We start from the raw sequence: 16,303 nt of genomic DNA, 5'->3' as shown, positions 1-16,303 counted from the left end.
TTACTCTAATTAAAATAAAAATCTAATTCAAATACACAATCCCATATATGACACAAATATGACAAAATATATTAATTTAGTTGATGTAATAAAAAATAAATATATAGAGATTTTATTTTTATTTATATATTTTGAACAAACAATGTTAAGTTGTACTATGCAACATAATTTGTTGAATTACCAATAAATGAATAAATTGAACAAACGGGGGCCTCGTTTGTTCAATTGGTTGTATGTGTCATTAAAATAACAAGTGTCTTAATTATAGCCTATACATTACTCCCAAGTAAAGGTATGTAGGCCCTACGTGTACTGGGCCTAATATTCTTTTTATCCTTTCTAACACTGCCATCTGGTGTTGAAAATTGAAAATGATTCATTTATTTATAATGTTATTCACTATTCAGTATCATTTTAATCTAAATACATTTGTATTTTTTTTTTTTAAATGTATAAGCCCGAGTGGACATGTATTTCCGAGAAATGCTCCTCCTAATGCTAATTATCAACAAAAAAAATGGCATAGGGGCCTATTTCTCGATTTAGATTTTTGAGTAAATACGCTTAAGTACAGTTTAATACCCTCTCTTATTTAATCCATACATCTGTTTTCATGATCAATGTTCATCATCAACCGGAAGTCCACGAGTGCTGTCTCAGCCCCTCCTCTCTCTTCCGCTCAGATGTCCTTGTAGCTATGGAAACTCATCAGCGGCAGCCAGCATCCTCCAGATTGTCCACCCCTTCGACTGGACAGCTAAGCTAAATTTGCACGTTAAATATTCGACTCAAAATGGCGTTCTGGCGTCAAACGCCTTTCTTGGTGCTCTTTTCCTGCCTGTGTGAGTAATATTTCTTTAATTGCTGTAAATTAGTGAGTAGTTGTTGTTGAATAGGCGTTCGTGTATAACCGTGTGATGGCATTTTGCGCTGACCCCCGCTGCTGCTGCTGCTTTACTACCGTTAGCCATTTACCGCCACGCTCAATTCTAGTGTAAACACAGTTCGCGGCTTCTAGTAAGGTGGCTATTTTATTCGCTATTGGTGTAAATGGTTTGATATCGCCCAGTAGTGGATTACATACAACGGCTGTGTCTCTAAACACAATGAGCTGCCTCCTCTGACAGCGTTTTGGGCGCGTTCGTATATGAACATCATGTTCAAGAATGCAGTTTAAGTAGGCAGCTCACTAGGCGTTGTTGAGACACCTCTAGTTTGTATTCCTCAGCATGCTTCTAATATGTGATTATCTTGTGTGATGTCTTTGTGTTTATAGCCTAATTTAGAGGGGGAATGAAGTACACTTTAGCTTACTTTTATAAAGAATACTTATTATGGAAATTACTTCCAAATAATTAAGTGCTAACTGAATTAAATGTTTTCAGATATTGAACAGCATGTTCTTACAATTAAATTAAAATGTATTATAGTTGAAATTTATATTAAATGTAATTTTACTTTGAAATTATTTTTATGTGTAGGCTACTGCCAAATGACAAGTATTTATGGTCAACTAAAATTTCATTTCATTTCTATTGAAACTTGTAGGCCTGTGGTATGTCATGTATTTCAATGTATTTGTAATTAATTCAACATTTGTAATTGTGAAGTTGCATTTTAGTACATTTAAATTATATTTACTATAACTATAATAATGAATAAACACTACAAGTAGGCTACTTTACATGAGCTAGTATGCTAGACTTAGGCCTATGTTTGTATGTCATCGAAGTGTACCCGTTTAAATCACGAAAAAATAGTATTAAAACAATGATTTAGAATGTACTTTGCAATGTCAAAATTAAGTTTTACTTCAAAGTGCACTTTTTAAAAATCTACTTAGGTGTGTTAAACAGTCCTCTCTTTAAGCCAGTGGCCTTTTATTTTATTATCTGCAAGTTGTTTTTTAAATAATATATACTTTTGAGATTTGGGTAATACTTTATTTTGATGTATCCTCCTTGTTAGGCTACATGTTACAGTAATAACTACAAATTAGGCATAATTGCATGCAACTAACCCTAAACCAAACCCTAACCCTATACTAGGTATATGTAGTTAATTAATATTACTTAGTACTTACCGGTAAATATATAATTTCAGTTTTACAGGGACACTTTAAATAAAGTGTAACCAAGATTTGAAGTGCGCTGCAAGTGCACAGTCAGTACAATTAAGCACACTTCTTTTGTTGTATTATTTATTGTTGAATTATTTTGCTGTAGCTGGCATGTTGTTGAGGTATTGCAGGTCACATTTTATATTGGACTCAACCAGATCTTTTCATTTTCATCTCAGCACAATGCGCCTTTGTGCAAGATGTGTGATGTGTGAAGAGGTGTAGCTACTACATTCATCTGCTCTTTGAATTCAAAGCTGCAACTGTTGGCCAAAGTGCCCTGAATACCAAACTACTTTAAAAAGGGGCTCAACTTCAGCCTATTTTCACTTTGTCCAGTGATGGGGTCTTTGTAAATTAGTAAGTGCTGTCAGAAATGTGGAGAAGAGTTTTTGTAAACAGTCATGTGTTAAAGAATGTCTTAAGTCAAAGATCACACCGCCACTTCTCTCCCACTTATTTTCCCGTCTCTTTTTAGGTCGCTTTTGTGTCAGTTAGTTAGCCTATATACAGTATGTCATTTGAAATGCTACAACAATCAGCTATTGTCTTGCTGGAGTAATTTAACAACCACAAAATATGCCATCAAAACGACCGTCATAATTAACACAAATATTATAAAGGGGGCTTTTGTTATGTTGCTTAGAATGGACATGCAGAAATGTATTATGACTATTTTGCATATATATATATTTTTTTTTTTTTACCAACCCATTATGATAACAAAACAAACATCACAACATATGCATTAGTATACTGTATATTCAATCAAAACAAAACTAAATTAATCTAAAAATGTGTAGATTTGTTTTATACACTTAGGCCTACTCTTCTAACATGACATTAGATTTTCCAAGTCTTTAAAGTGGTTGGCTGAAAAAAAGAATCTTATGCATAAACATATTCTTTTGTTGGATGTAAATAGGGAGCTTGCTAACACGCATGCTTCTCAGTGGTGGATAATGTTGCTTGTCTGATCGGGAAATGTCAACAGCAGATGTAAAAATAGACCATGATGCATCATGCGATGGGAAAGTCAGACTTGGAGATGTCACCGGAAACCTTGAAGTCCTCCAGCTGTGGCAATATGATTCTTTGCTCTCGTCTCCCATAAAGTGCCTCTTTAAATGCGGCAGAATTCACAACTGTCCCATGTGTAGCTATTCCTTGAGCTGACAGTCTAGCTAGGTGATGAAAAAACGACACAGATGTTTGGCTTCGGTAACTATCTCATGCTTTGTAGAAGTCCATATGGCAAGATTTTAATCTGATGCTAAAGCCTGAGATTATCACATATGGATCACTGTAAATACACTCTGTGGATTTCATGAGATTATGCGAAAATGGAAAATGCATCTAGAAATAGCAAATGCCCCAAACCCCAAATTGTTTTCTCATGAGCGAAGTCTATCGGGACTGTCAGGCTTTGCCAAATAGTTTGTTTCATATTTGCCTTTTCATTATGTCACATTATTTGGCTTTTTTGGGGTTGGTGTGGACAGATTGACACTGAAAAAACACACAGGCTCTTCTAAATCTGTACTTGTATTTTGAACAGAAATTTGTTCAGCTCTGGGTACATATTCCCCAAGATACTTACAAAGTTCATTCTTCCATTATGATTTCCATAAACATTACAAAAAGTTGAAAAGATGATCCACATACAGCAAGTCACCCTTTGTTGAATTTCAGAAGGTTTTTTTCTTCGATGACATCAACTATCTTTAAAATACATAATAATTAAGATTATTATACGTTTTTAGCAGCTTGGTTTTTTTTTAAATCATGGAAGTATAAATAAATTCTTAATAATGATTCTCATTATATTCACATTACTTAGTTTAGTACACATTAGTACAGTAATGAAAATGACCCTGTCCACACACCATTTTATTTATTCAAATCAGCATGAATTATTAAAGCCAGTGTAATATTACAATGGAAACAGTTTAATACGGCTATCAATTTAACGTGTTAATTTAGGAAAATTAATTATAATAAATAAGTTAAGGTGCCATTCACACAGTAATTTATGTACTTTTTTTTTTTTTTTTTTTTTTTACATAAATATAAATATGTCAATTTGTAAGGTGGCAGTATTAAAATGAACGATGACAGAGTAGCAAAATTAACAGACTTTAATAAAGGTCTTTAGGGGCCATTTACACTACACAATTTTCAACTAAAAACTGATTTAAAAAAATGCGTTTTGGCTTTTCATTATCTGCGTTTTGGGGGCCTGAAATCGCAAACGTTTGAAAATGGGATTCAAAGTACAAGTTTTTGAAAACAATAGTGTTATCGTCTCTGTGTAAACTACCAAAAAAGCGAATTTATAAAAACGGTGACGTCATGCACATGCGTATTATGAGTTCAGTCTATAGGTGTGTAGTTTTTCTTCACGAAGTGACATCGCCAACTACTGGCCTGGCCTGGCCTGAATAATACAGCGTTTTTAGTTGTTTTAGCAGATCCGTGTGAACGGGGAAAGTTTTGACAATGTTGTCGTCTGTAAGCGAAAAACACACACAAAAAACATTTCCGTTTTTAGTACATCTTTGTCGTGTAAACGAACCCGTAGAACACTCAGGGATATAATCAAACATCCACATAAATACAAATATGACAATCATTACCAAACAAAGAACTGTGAGAAATGAACTGGATGCTTAAATACACAAGGAAGGCTAATTAACAGAAAGTGAAACAGGTGTAACCTAATCAGTAATAACCAAGGAAACTAACTGGTGGTGAAGAAAAGGAGAAACAGGAAACAGGTATAGGAAATAGAACGAAACCACAACAGAACATAGTCTACACATGACAATAATCAACATACTCTACAATTAATTTAATTTTAATTTGAAATTTGTGATTGACAGCTGTACAATTTAAATAAGATAATTGTTCCTGCATTGAATTGAAGGAGAAAAATTATCATGTCAAAATGCAGAAAACTCTTAAAGGAATAAAAATAGGCTTAATTTATTTATATTTATGAAAAAATGTATTTCTTATTTTTAGACAGTTATTGATAGACTTGTCTTCTTCTTTTTCTTTTGTTCTGTTGCAGGTAACAGTACAGCTTTTGCTGTAATACTCCGAACAACTGAAAAATCTGTGTGGGCAAATGAATTTGATTGTAAGTCTCATATGATGCTGTTTAATTAGATTACATCATTGATGTGTGCATAAATTGATCATATATATATATATTGTTTCTTTAAAGCGATTGAATTGACCTGCTTGATAGAGTCCATTTCTACAAACAATCCCAGAATTGAATGGAAGAAAATTAAAAACGGTGTACCCAGCTATGTGTATTTCCAAAATAAAATTTCAGGTAACATATTCCTTCTCTCAGAAAACGACATGATTTAGTTGTTGACAGTATTTAACCCCACTGTAAGCTAAGTTAAACTGAACTAAGCTGCTTTATGTTCTCAGGTGACTTGGAGCAAAGGGCTTTGCTGAGAGAGCCTGCAAACCTTCTGATCCTGAACACTAGCAGATCAGATACAGCACAGTATCGCTGTGAGGTGGCGGCCATCGACGACCAGAAGCCCTTTGATGAAATACTTATCACTCTCGCTGTTAGAGGTACAGTTGGAATAGTGTCTCTCAGGTTTAACGTTCTCCGAGTTTTAATCCATGGATATTGGCTAGTTCTAAGTGATGTTACGTTGAAGTGCCACATGAGAACAATGATTGGACTGTCCGGACAAAGAGGTTTCAGTAGACTTGAAGGGAGGATGAATCCGTTGAGCTGATTAAAACGATTCCTCTGGATTCAAAAAAATGTCTCAGATTATAATCGCGTCCGGTCTTGCTGTTTGCTCTCATAAAGCTGAGAGTGAATTTAATGGCATGCAGCATTAGGTTTAATGCGAATGCTGCTTTCGTTCTGCGGCTCTCTTAAACCTTATTTAAAGTTGGCATGAAATGAAAACTCACCTTAACTATTTTCTAAATGCATATTATAGATCTTATTGTGAACAATTCATCCATGCTTAGTTTTTTTTTTGTTTACCTCATAATAATAATATATTAATACCTTTTATTTATAGGCACCTTTCAAGGCACTCAAGGTCACCTTACAGCATAAGAACAAATCAATAAAATACGAAGCAATACAAAACCCAAACATACAAATCAAACAATTCCATAATTTTGGTGCTGCACAACTAAAAGCCCCTAGAACCAAAATAACCCTAATCTATGTAAACACAAATAAACCGGAGCAGATGAGAGAAAATTCATATTCGGTTTGATATTCTATTTAAAATATGAAAAGTTACAGATCGATTATTTCGCACTCCTAACATAAATTTAGAAATGAATGTTACTGCAACCTAGTTTCATCATAAACTGGTGAAATATCGAAGCTGGAATCTTTAATCATTTAATCGCATGATACTCAGTTTGTCCAAGTAAGAGTGTCTTGTTTTAACGTGAGGTGAACCTTTGAACCTAAAGGGGTTAAAGTTGCTGCCATAAGTCCAAAAATATGACCAAGAGGTAAAATATAGATAATAAATAACTGGAATTTTCTAGTGAAAACATCTAAGTTGCCATATGCAGGACTTCTCCAATCATTTAGTTCGCTTAAACTCCACCCCTGCAGGTCTCATGTTCATCTGCCTCCATTTTTGATAGCATTGGCCACATCTTAAAAAATCCAATCAGCAACTACATTTTACATTTTTTGCCTTTTTTGTGATAATCCATTTCACTCTGATGTACGTCACTATAGGGTGCTGCAGTGATGATGTATATTTGTAGGCCAACCGAAAAGTTAGCATAAACCTGGTACCTCTAGTCTAGAGAATGATTCTAGTGAAAGATCTGCTGCTGCTGCTGCTACCACCATTGCCACTTTTAGCCATTGTCTCTTTCATTTCTTGTTTTGGGAAAGGGTTTTAGTAATGAAAAATGTACAAAAGCTGCTGCTTTGCTGTGGATGTGTTGCAGTGAAGCCGGTGATGCCCAGGTGTAGTGTGCTAGAGGCAGTTACGGTGGGTTCAAGCACTGAACTGCGCTGCATTGAGAACGAAGGCTTTCCGCGGTCACAGTACCAGTGGTTCAAAAACAACGAGGAGCTGCCAGAGGACCCAAAAACCAGCAGCAAATTCTACAATTCTACATACACCATGAACACTGAGACTGGTTCGCTGGTAAGTGTTTTGTGCTATCATGCTAGCAAAAACACCTCCTAGTTTCTTTTTCGAAAACAGAGGCTTGTATTACGCTCTGTGCCCCCAGCGTCACCAAAAGGGATGGCAAATATAATGATTGATTTCACATCGATTTCTGGAGCACTTCCCCTTCAAAACATATAGTCCAGTCCCCAAACTCATGCTATTGTTTAATATTAGGGCTATGTTGGGCTAGTCAGGATGCAAACGGAGTGCTTTTTTAAATTATTTGCCTGTGTGACTACAGATCACACAATGTCCAAACAAGCCTTTTTTGGAGCTTGATTAAAGGTGCTCTAAGCGATGTCACGCATTTTTTTTAGGCCAAACATTTTTTTGTCACATACAGCAAATATCTCCTCACTATCCGCTAGCTGTCTGTCTCCTGAACACAGTCTAAAAAAACGCGGTCTCTGTAGACACCCCAGGCTCCACAAACAGCAACAAAAACATAACAAACAGTGTTCCAGCCAATAACCGACAAGAAGGATTTGGGGGTTGGGTTTGGGTTGTTAGTGCGCGGATGAGGAGGAGGGAGGGTCTAGCTAGCCTCCGTTTTGTTTGACAATAGTTCGAACGTCAACAAGAAGTGATGTCACTCAGGATCGCTTAGAGAACCTTTAAACAAATGCTTTTTTTGTAATGAGGAGGACGTTTTATGCTATGAAACTTGCAGGATGTTTTAACGGTACAAAGACCTCCTAAGTTTCAAAGGGTCAAGGCAAATTTGATTTCTCTTGTCATGAGCCTTTAAATAAACTTAAAACAAATGTTAGTCATTTACAGGCTGATTTTCTTAAAGTACCAAACTGGGGTAGGAGAAAGTAATTTAATACTGAAAAAACTTTGGCTTTAAAGAAAATAATAAAAATAAAATGCAATGAATAATAAATAAATACAATAAATACAAGAGGCTTACTGTACGTTCACACCGCCGGCGGCGAGAGCGTCAAATTGGGCGGAAGCCATTCATTTTCAATGAGAGCCGCCGGCGACCTCCGGCGAGGGCGGCGCGTCTTGGACGGCGGCGAGAAGGAGGGTGGCGAGAAGAGTTGAAATCAAGTCAACTTTATGGTAATAAGCTATGACGCGGTTCGGCGGCAACCAGCGGCAACCAATCGGAATGTAGAAGTCCTCCGCCTGAGAGGATACCAGAGAACACAATCCTGTAAACTTTGGTTCCGACCACATTAGTTCCTAAGCAAAATGGAGGAAAAGTTAATTATTTCTGTTGCGGGTTTCCCGTTATTGTACGACGTGTCCCTGTTTACATACAGGGACATTAATAAAAAGAATGACGAATGGAAAAAAGTGTCTGAAATTGTTGGTGTTTTGTTACTTTCACATTTAAAAGATTTTAATAGGTAACTTATACCCTACGTGTGGCCAGTATGCACAAAATAGGATACTGATTTATGTTCAGTTCTTATTTGCTTTGCGGCTCCTTTAAATAAAGTTTTTAAAAAATCACGCATTCTAAAATCTACGTCAGAGCGCCAGAGAGAGACGAATCTCACGGCGTCGATGGCAGGGCGGCGAGAGCGAATTTTGCCTCTCTCGCCGGCGGCGGTGTGAACGTACGGTTAGGGTAACATGCCGTATATATTTTTTTATGGCCAATCAGAAAATCATCACATTTTTTATATTTTATATATTTTTTTGTTACAATTATGTTGTATTTTACTTGTTTTTACATTAACTGTGCTTTTGCTAATTATATGACTTGCGTTTGATCCACAGAAATTCCGGTCGGTGAAGAAAGAGGATGCGGGTGAATATTATTGCCAGGCCAGAAATGAGGCAGGGTGGTCAAAATGCAGTCCTCAGCCCATGGAAGTGTGTAAGTGTGGCCCTTTAAATATGCTGGTCAATAGTTGCACTAGTGATTGAGATTTTAATAGTACAATTATTTATTCACAATAGCACAACGCACTACTCCTCTCTTTTCCATACACTGACAGTTCATAGTGACTATAATCAAGCTCCAAAAAACCAAGTGTACAAAAAAAATAAAAGTATAAAAAATAGTTAATAATTAGCAGAAGACATTGAATATAGTGATAGTAAAGTAGTCATATAGAACTGTATATATATATATATATATTAAAAAAAATTTGTTGGGGTGAGCTATTCAAACACATAATTTCTTTCTAGATGATGTGGACATTGTGGGGATTTTCCTGAAGGTGTTAGGTGGAGTGGCAGCATTTTTTTTGGTCATTGTGGGAGTTTGTCAAGTTCAGAAAAGTGGCATCTGTTCCTGCAAGGATCACAGGGAAACCAAGTGAGTAAAACCCATAACCACAAAATGAATGCACCAGCATCACCATACGTGCACTAGAAAGATCATGCGTCATCTGATTTGATCTGGCATGTCATACACTTTTGCTAAGATTACAATGCTCTGTTTCATACAGTTACAAAGTACCCCAACATGACAATAGGATTGACTACACCAGTCCAGATGAGGTGAGTCCTTGTGGATTTGTGACATAATAAAGCACCACAGATATCATTTTCATGCATTAGTGCATGTTTAGAGGCTGTACTCAACACTTTGCAGTGTTCTTACAAGGATGGATGGAATATCATCCAAGATTTGGTTGTTTATCTTCTCAGATTACACTGCAGCGTTTCTCTCACTGCAGATATTTAGTTTTTATTAATGGAAGCAAAGCTCAAAGTGGTATTAGTGCAATCCTCAAAATAATCTCTCAGCAAAATCTCTACATGGAAAAAATATTCGACTGGATTAATGTAGTGCCACATTAAAACTACAAATCCTTGCTCACTGTTTTTCCTATCACTGTTTTTTCCTCAGGGACATTTTCGCCACAAGTCCTCCTTTGTCATATAAAATCAAAGATGAGGAGACGAGCGCTTTGGCTGTGAAGGCCTTTTGAGCCGACTTCTGAACTGTCAAACTGTGCATTTTATGCAGAGCTGCGACTTGAGCTTCACGGCTTGCCAAAGTTATTACAAAAACGAAAACTACTGTGTTAAACAGGGAATTTTTACTCCCATTCTTTTGATTTAAACAAACAGGAATCGAACACGGTTTTACTTAAAACTCCACAGTTTATATATAAAAATGACATTTTCAACTGATCAGTGCTCCGATTTAGAGCTTCTACATGCATCTTGTCAAGTAAAAAAAATCATTGTTTCAGTGAATCAAAAAGGACTGAACTTAAAGATGAGTTTGTTGAGTCTTTCCAAATACTTGTGCATTTTTGAATGTCAGTGACAGACTTGAAATGAGGCTAATGATTTTTTTGTTGTTGTTATGGTAGCAAGGCCTAAATTGCATCCAGGTGCTGCTGTATTTTTGCCCCAGAATAGTCAACACAAAATACCAGTGCAAGAATTTATGCGTCTTCAAGGTAAATATTTTATTTCCCACTGGAAATATAGCCTGTGTAAATGTGTACAATGCCATGCCAAGACTGTTTTATCTGGGTCACTTTTGACAAGAGGGTTTTATGTGTTAGTGTTTTAGTAGTAGTTATGTAGTTCATGAACTATACATTTGTAGCATTTTAGTTTGAGATTTGACCAAACATCTCCGTAAAGTCAGTAGACTTAGTTGTGAAAGATGATTCATTTACTTGGTTTCATTTTTGAAATATTCCTCTAGATACAGATTATGCACTTGTGTTTTTTTCAGAGTGCAATTTCTGTGTTTAAGTGACCTTCAATACTTTATAATTGTTTTATACGTTTTGGACATATTGTCCAGGTTTTTTGACTTTTTTTGTGTTATTGTTTTAATCTATTTATAATATCTGCATACATTGTTGTTTACTTCTTCAGAGTAGTAGTTAGATAGACTGTGGGCCGTGTCACAAGAATAAAAATGATTATGTGGAAGCAATCAACATTGTCTATCCATTTATTTTGTTTTTAAAAATGTAGCAATTGGACCATCAAATTGACTTTGTTTTTAAATACTTGCCGTGGAACTTAGCTTGATGAACAAGAAATAAACTCATTATTTTCATCTTTCTTCCACTTTTTTTATAAGTAATTTGGCGCACTATGACAATATATAGTCTTCCTCATGGCATGTCCCACTGTCAAAAACAACAGACCGTTTATAGAAAAACAACTGAAAGCCTGAGTTCTGTCATTGTACTTTATATGTGATGCAACTGAATTTAATAAGAGTCTAATTTAATGAATAGGCAAATATAATAGATATGCCTATGCAAATTTACCTGTCCTATCAGAACTGATTGATGCCAGATGCTGTATATTTCAATATGTAAACAAATGTAAAGACAGTGTCTCTTATCGAATTATTCAAAGTGTTTGATGGCAAAACATTTCAATGTACCTGTTTTTTTGTTTTTTTAAAGCACAGTATTATACAGTTGTTTACCTATTCATACTGAGTGCCAGTCAATGGCCAGACAGAATCTGATTTGGTGTAGTTACGCGGTCAATAATAAACCCAGGTGATGCTCAGCCACATTTCCAAATACATCTGTATTTGAATTTACTATAAAAAATAACATAGAATGAAATATCTGACATTCGGCAATGGTTAGATGTTGAATGTATATCCTTACTATTTAAAGTTACACTGCAAAAATAATAATAATAATTTTCTTAACCAGTATTTTTAAAATTCGTTTTTTTATTGTCATTGGCAAAATGTATTTTCTTGTTTTAAACATGAATCGCAAGTTTATGCATAAAAAAAGCCAAGAATTATTTGCAAATTGCGAAATTAAAATAAACAGAATTCAGGAAAACAAGTCTTGCACAGTTTTGCTTGTCAAGTAAATGCATATTGTTTAAACGTTTGTAAAACGATAAATACTGATTAAGATTATTTTTTTTTTGCAGTGTATTATAAGAAACATTGTCACATGTTAAACTGTTGTCCTTATTTTTTGTAATGTGTGGTTTGTGTGATGTGAAATGAAAACATTAGATGAAATGTCATTTGAATAGCATTATTACTGAGATGTTTGATTCTCTACGCCACAACACTATTGTACTATCAATACTTAATCCATTATATAATGCTTAGATTATAATATTCTCAGGTACAGGTAAAGGAAGTGACCATGTATGTATACAGTTAATGTGGTCATGTAATCAGTTCCCTTTTATTATTGTTATTTAATAATAAAGAAATTCTTATATTAATTAATCTCATCCTTGTTTCGTTTCCCAATCTCAGAACTGCTATATATATATATAAAAAGCTTTTATTATGAAATAAATCTAAACTTTTATTTTGAAATGAACGTTACACACCTAGAGGAAGATCCAGGAAGTGCGGGAGTTGTTTTATATCCTTCCTGACTGCTGTCCTGCTGTGAATTGAGCTACTATAATCGAATCAGGCAGAAATATGCGTCTGGTTTGGAGCTCAAAATATTGATATTTCGATTTAATCGCGAATATTAAACAATCAAATAGCGCATGCACTTGTTTCTGAAGGCCACTTAGTAAAGGGTATCAGAGCGATAGAGAATCGCACAGCCACCTGTAGCTGAGCGCAGCTGTCAATCAATCAGGTGATCTATGATCGAACAGCAGTGACAGCAAACGTCCATCAGACATGAGCTTCTTCGGCTTCGGGCAGACCGCTGACATCGACATCGTGTTGAATGACGCCGAGACCAGGAAGAAAGCCGAGCACAAAACTGAAGATGGGAAAAAGGACAAATATTTCCTATTTTATGACGGTGAGACTGTAAATGGGAAAGTTAGTGTGACTCTGAAAACTCCTGGAAAGAGGCTGGAGCACTATGGGATCAAAATCGAGTTCGTCGGGCAGATTGGTGAGTTTTTCGGTCTGTGAATGGACGTTTAGAAGCAGTCCTCCTAGTGTCACATTATGTCAACATGTCCTGTGATTCACAGAGCTGTACTATGACAGAGGGAACCACCATGAGTTTGTGTCACTAGTGAAGGATCTTGCACGACCTGGTGAGCTTTCCCAGTCTCAGAGCTTTGACTTTGAGTTCACCCATGTGGAAAAGCCCTATGAATCCTACACTGGCCAGAATGTCAAACTAAGGTAAATCTAGTAATTGCTTCTTTTCTAAAGTTACTAATCTTATCAGAAACCATTTGGTGAAACTGGTGCTTGGAGTGAAACCGTGATCATGACAGTAAACACTACATACACAACAGTATGAATGGTATATGTACAGTGTGTACTGTGTCCTCTTTGGAGGAACAGAATATACTTGAATTTCTTGGTTCTGTTTAGATACTTTCTGCGAGCGACAATCAGCAGAAGACTCAATGATATCAGTAAAGAGATGGACATTGTAGTGCAGACGCTGAGCTCATACCCAGAGATCAACTCCTCCATCAAGATGGAAGTAGGAATTGAAGATTGTCTCCATATTGAGTTTGAATACAACAAATCCAAGTAAGTATCCATGCTGAATGACATTAATATAAGTGAAAACATTTTAATGTATCGCAGTGTTTCATATAATTAACCCCTAAAAAAGAATTTTATATATATACTTTTATATTTTTATATATACACTTTTATATAATTATATATTTTTAAAACATTGAAAAGCAAGCTTGTACAATGTGCTTTATATTATATATATATAGCACATTTTGTGATATAATAAAAAAATTTAAATTGAATAATACTTTTAGAATTGTATTTTGTAAAATAATATGCTTCATAATATAATTGTTTATAGTTTTTATCAAGTAATTAACCTTATGGTGCTGCTTGTGTGGCGGTCAAACATTTTCAATTATTATTTCAATCAAATGAATTTACAATATTTTAGTTTGATAATGTTTTTTATTTTGTATTTTTAGGGGATTTGATGGTACTAAATTATATTTATGGAATCATTATGATCCATTTATTACGTGTTAATCACATAGGCTAGATCTGAAAATGACATTCCTTAAAATTAAACTGTTGCAAATCTTAAATGCTTTGGAGCACAGATTTAAGTTTGGTCTCTTTTTAAAGAAGACACTTAATTATTGCTGAAGTGAAAGTTTATTAAAAATGTTTTTAAAGTGAAACTAAAAAAAAGTTATGGAACTTTAAATGTATTATCGGTATAATGAAAAATGCACAAAAATATACCGGTATATTATTTTTTTTTTTTTTGCAAAACATTTTTTAGTCTTAAATCAAAAAATCAAATCCATAAATCTAAACAAGTTTTGCTCCAAATTTGAGGTTGATATCTCAAAAAATGAGCTTTCAGTAAGAATGTGTTTGTGCGCAGTACCAAACGTTTCCACTAGATGCAATTCGTCACCTATTCATTTCCAATGCGGTCATTTTTGACTGCAAACAATACAAGTGACAATTATTTTTTTAGGACCATTTAACGTTTTTGTCCACGACTTTTTTTTTGTTCACATGGCAATTGCTTGAAGTTTTGTACCATTCTGATGAAGTATTTTGGTCCAAATAAAGCTTATAATATGCGCTTAATAAATAAAGATTACAATTAAGCTTGTAATAAATGCTTAAGTATCAATGCAAAAAGTATTTAGTCTTTTGTTTAATGATTATGTACAGAAATTTTTTTTTCATTCATTTTTAAGTTATTTCTTCACTGAATATGAAAGAATGTTCCGGTCTGTTCCAGTTCCATTTTCCAAATCTGTCCTGTTTAGGTATCATCTGAGGGATGTTATCGTAGGGAAGATTTACTTCCTTCTAGTGAGGATAAAGATTAAGCACATGGAAATCGATATAATAAAACGGGAAACAACTGGAACAGGACCCAGTGTGTACCACGAAAATGACACCATCGCCAAATATGAGATCATGGATGGGGCACCGGTGAGAGGTAAAGCCAAAGTGTTGATCTGTATTACATTATGATCATATATAGTCATCTTTTGTGGCTTCTATTCGAACACTTTTATCAAATGTATTATTTTGATACACGCTTAACAAGGTTATGGCTTTGCTCCGTTATTCTTTCCAGGCGAGTCGATCCCCATCCGCTTGTTTCTCGCTGGATATGAGTTGACCCCCACCATGAGGGACGTCAACAAGAAGTTCTCTGTGCGTTACTACCTGAACCTAGTGCTTATAGACGAAGAAGAGCGGCGATACTTCAAACAACAGGTCCGGGATTACACATAACAGAACACATTACACATTTCTTTCATCCGTCTTGAAGTACGAGTCAAATGTAATCTCGTTCCTGTTCATTCCCAACAGGAGATCACACTCTGGAGGAAAGGAGATATTGTGAGGAGAAGCATGTCCCAACAGGCCACCATTGCTGCCCAGAGGTTCGAAGGATCATACACTGAAACCGCATCAGCACAAGCCAAAGAGGAGGAGAACTAAACATAAGACGACGTACGTTCCCTCAACAGTTCGAACGAACCTCGTTGCGTCAAAATAATGTTTTATAAGTCTTGAAGGAATTAATGTGACGGGTGACGTTCGCTGAGAACATAAATGAGAATCAAGCTGCCGAACTACTTAAATGTGTATAGATTACGAAATTATTTTTTTATTTCTCTTTCCAATACTGCGTACATTTTCGTTACACAACCGTTTTGAAATGCCAGAAACGATCTTTTCATTCTATTCTATTCTGATTTGTGAGCCTCAATACATTCCTCTTGTTATGCTCAAATTTTGCTCAAGTCTAGCGCACTGAAAAGTCTGAATCTAGCTTCTATGCTTTGTGCTGTTAATCGAGCCCGAAATGAGATTTACTGTGATCTTTTGTGTTACAAATCTAGCGCTTCATGTACTTTTCCGAGTTCTGCACAGTATTATTCTGTCATGTAGAGTTTTACAAATGAAGACCTCTGTAGAAATGTGTAACAAGGGAACCTCTTGTCAACTAACTTATGCAAGGCAATGCCTTTCGTCTTTTAGATGAATATTTTTATTGTTGAAATATCTTTTTTTGATTTCCTGTCATCTTAAGTGTTTATTTCCTATTAAAATGAATCAATTATCATCATCATCACAGTTCCAGTATTCTCAGCAGTGCATTTA

The 16,303-nt window shown here is 35.3% G+C and overlaps 2 protein-coding genes across 2 annotated transcripts; both read left to right on the top strand.

Moving 5' to 3' along the window:
• Positions 1-650: 650 nt before the first annotated feature.
• On the top strand, positions 651-12,471 carry jam3a (junctional adhesion molecule 3a). The gene is made up of 9 exons (XM_079610966.1): positions 651-842; positions 5,193-5,261; positions 5,349-5,462; positions 5,567-5,719; positions 7,091-7,293; positions 9,055-9,154; positions 9,469-9,598; positions 9,732-9,783; positions 10,136-12,471. Exons 1-9 carry the CDS (start codon positions 794-796, stop codon positions 10,169-10,171), a joined length of 906 nt encoding a protein of 301 aa, XP_079467092.1. The 5' UTR covers positions 651-793; the 3' UTR covers positions 10,172-12,471.
• Positions 12,472-12,564: 93 nt separating this feature from the next.
• Positions 12,565-16,268, top strand: vps26b (VPS26, retromer complex component B). The gene is made up of 6 exons (XM_079610387.1): positions 12,565-13,112; positions 13,195-13,351; positions 13,547-13,711; positions 14,950-15,125; positions 15,267-15,409; positions 15,506-16,268. Exons 1-6 carry the CDS (start codon positions 12,890-12,892, stop codon positions 15,635-15,637), a joined length of 996 nt encoding a protein of 331 aa, XP_079466513.1. The 5' UTR covers positions 12,565-12,889; the 3' UTR covers positions 15,638-16,268.
• The last annotated feature ends 35 nt before the right edge of the window (positions 16,269-16,303 follow it).

Source organism: Phoxinus phoxinus, assembly GCF_949152265.1.
Source record: "Phoxinus phoxinus genome assembly, chromosome: 4".
Classification (NCBI taxonomy): domain Eukaryota; kingdom Metazoa; phylum Chordata; class Actinopteri; order Cypriniformes; family Leuciscidae; genus Phoxinus; species Phoxinus phoxinus.
The sequence above is the reverse complement of the archived record's forward strand: the minus strand, read 5'-3'. Positions and strand labels throughout refer to the sequence as shown.

Excerpts from the sequence above, each read along its gene's own strand:
- jam3a (XM_079610966.1), top strand. The coding sequence starts at position 794 with ATGGCGTTCTGGCGTCAAACGCCTTTCTTGGTGCTCTTTTCCTGCCTG. Across the intron at positions 843-5,192 it reads GGTGCTCTTTTCCTGCCTGT|GTAACAGTACAGCTTTTGCT; the intron begins GTGAGTAATATT and ends GTTCTGTTGCAG. Across the intron at positions 7,294-9,054 it reads ACACTGAGACTGGTTCGCTG|AAATTCCGGTCGGTGAAGAA; the intron begins GTAAGTGTTTTG and ends TTTGATCCACAG.
- vps26b (XM_079610387.1), top strand. The coding sequence starts at position 12,890 with ATGAGCTTCTTCGGCTTCGGGCAGACCGCTGACATCGACATCGTGTTG. Across the intron at positions 15,126-15,266 it reads GGATGGGGCACCGGTGAGAG|GCGAGTCGATCCCCATCCGC; the intron begins GTAAAGCCAAAG and ends TATTCTTTCCAG. Across the intron at positions 15,410-15,505 it reads GGCGATACTTCAAACAACAG|GAGATCACACTCTGGAGGAA; the intron begins GTCCGGGATTAC and ends CATTCCCAACAG.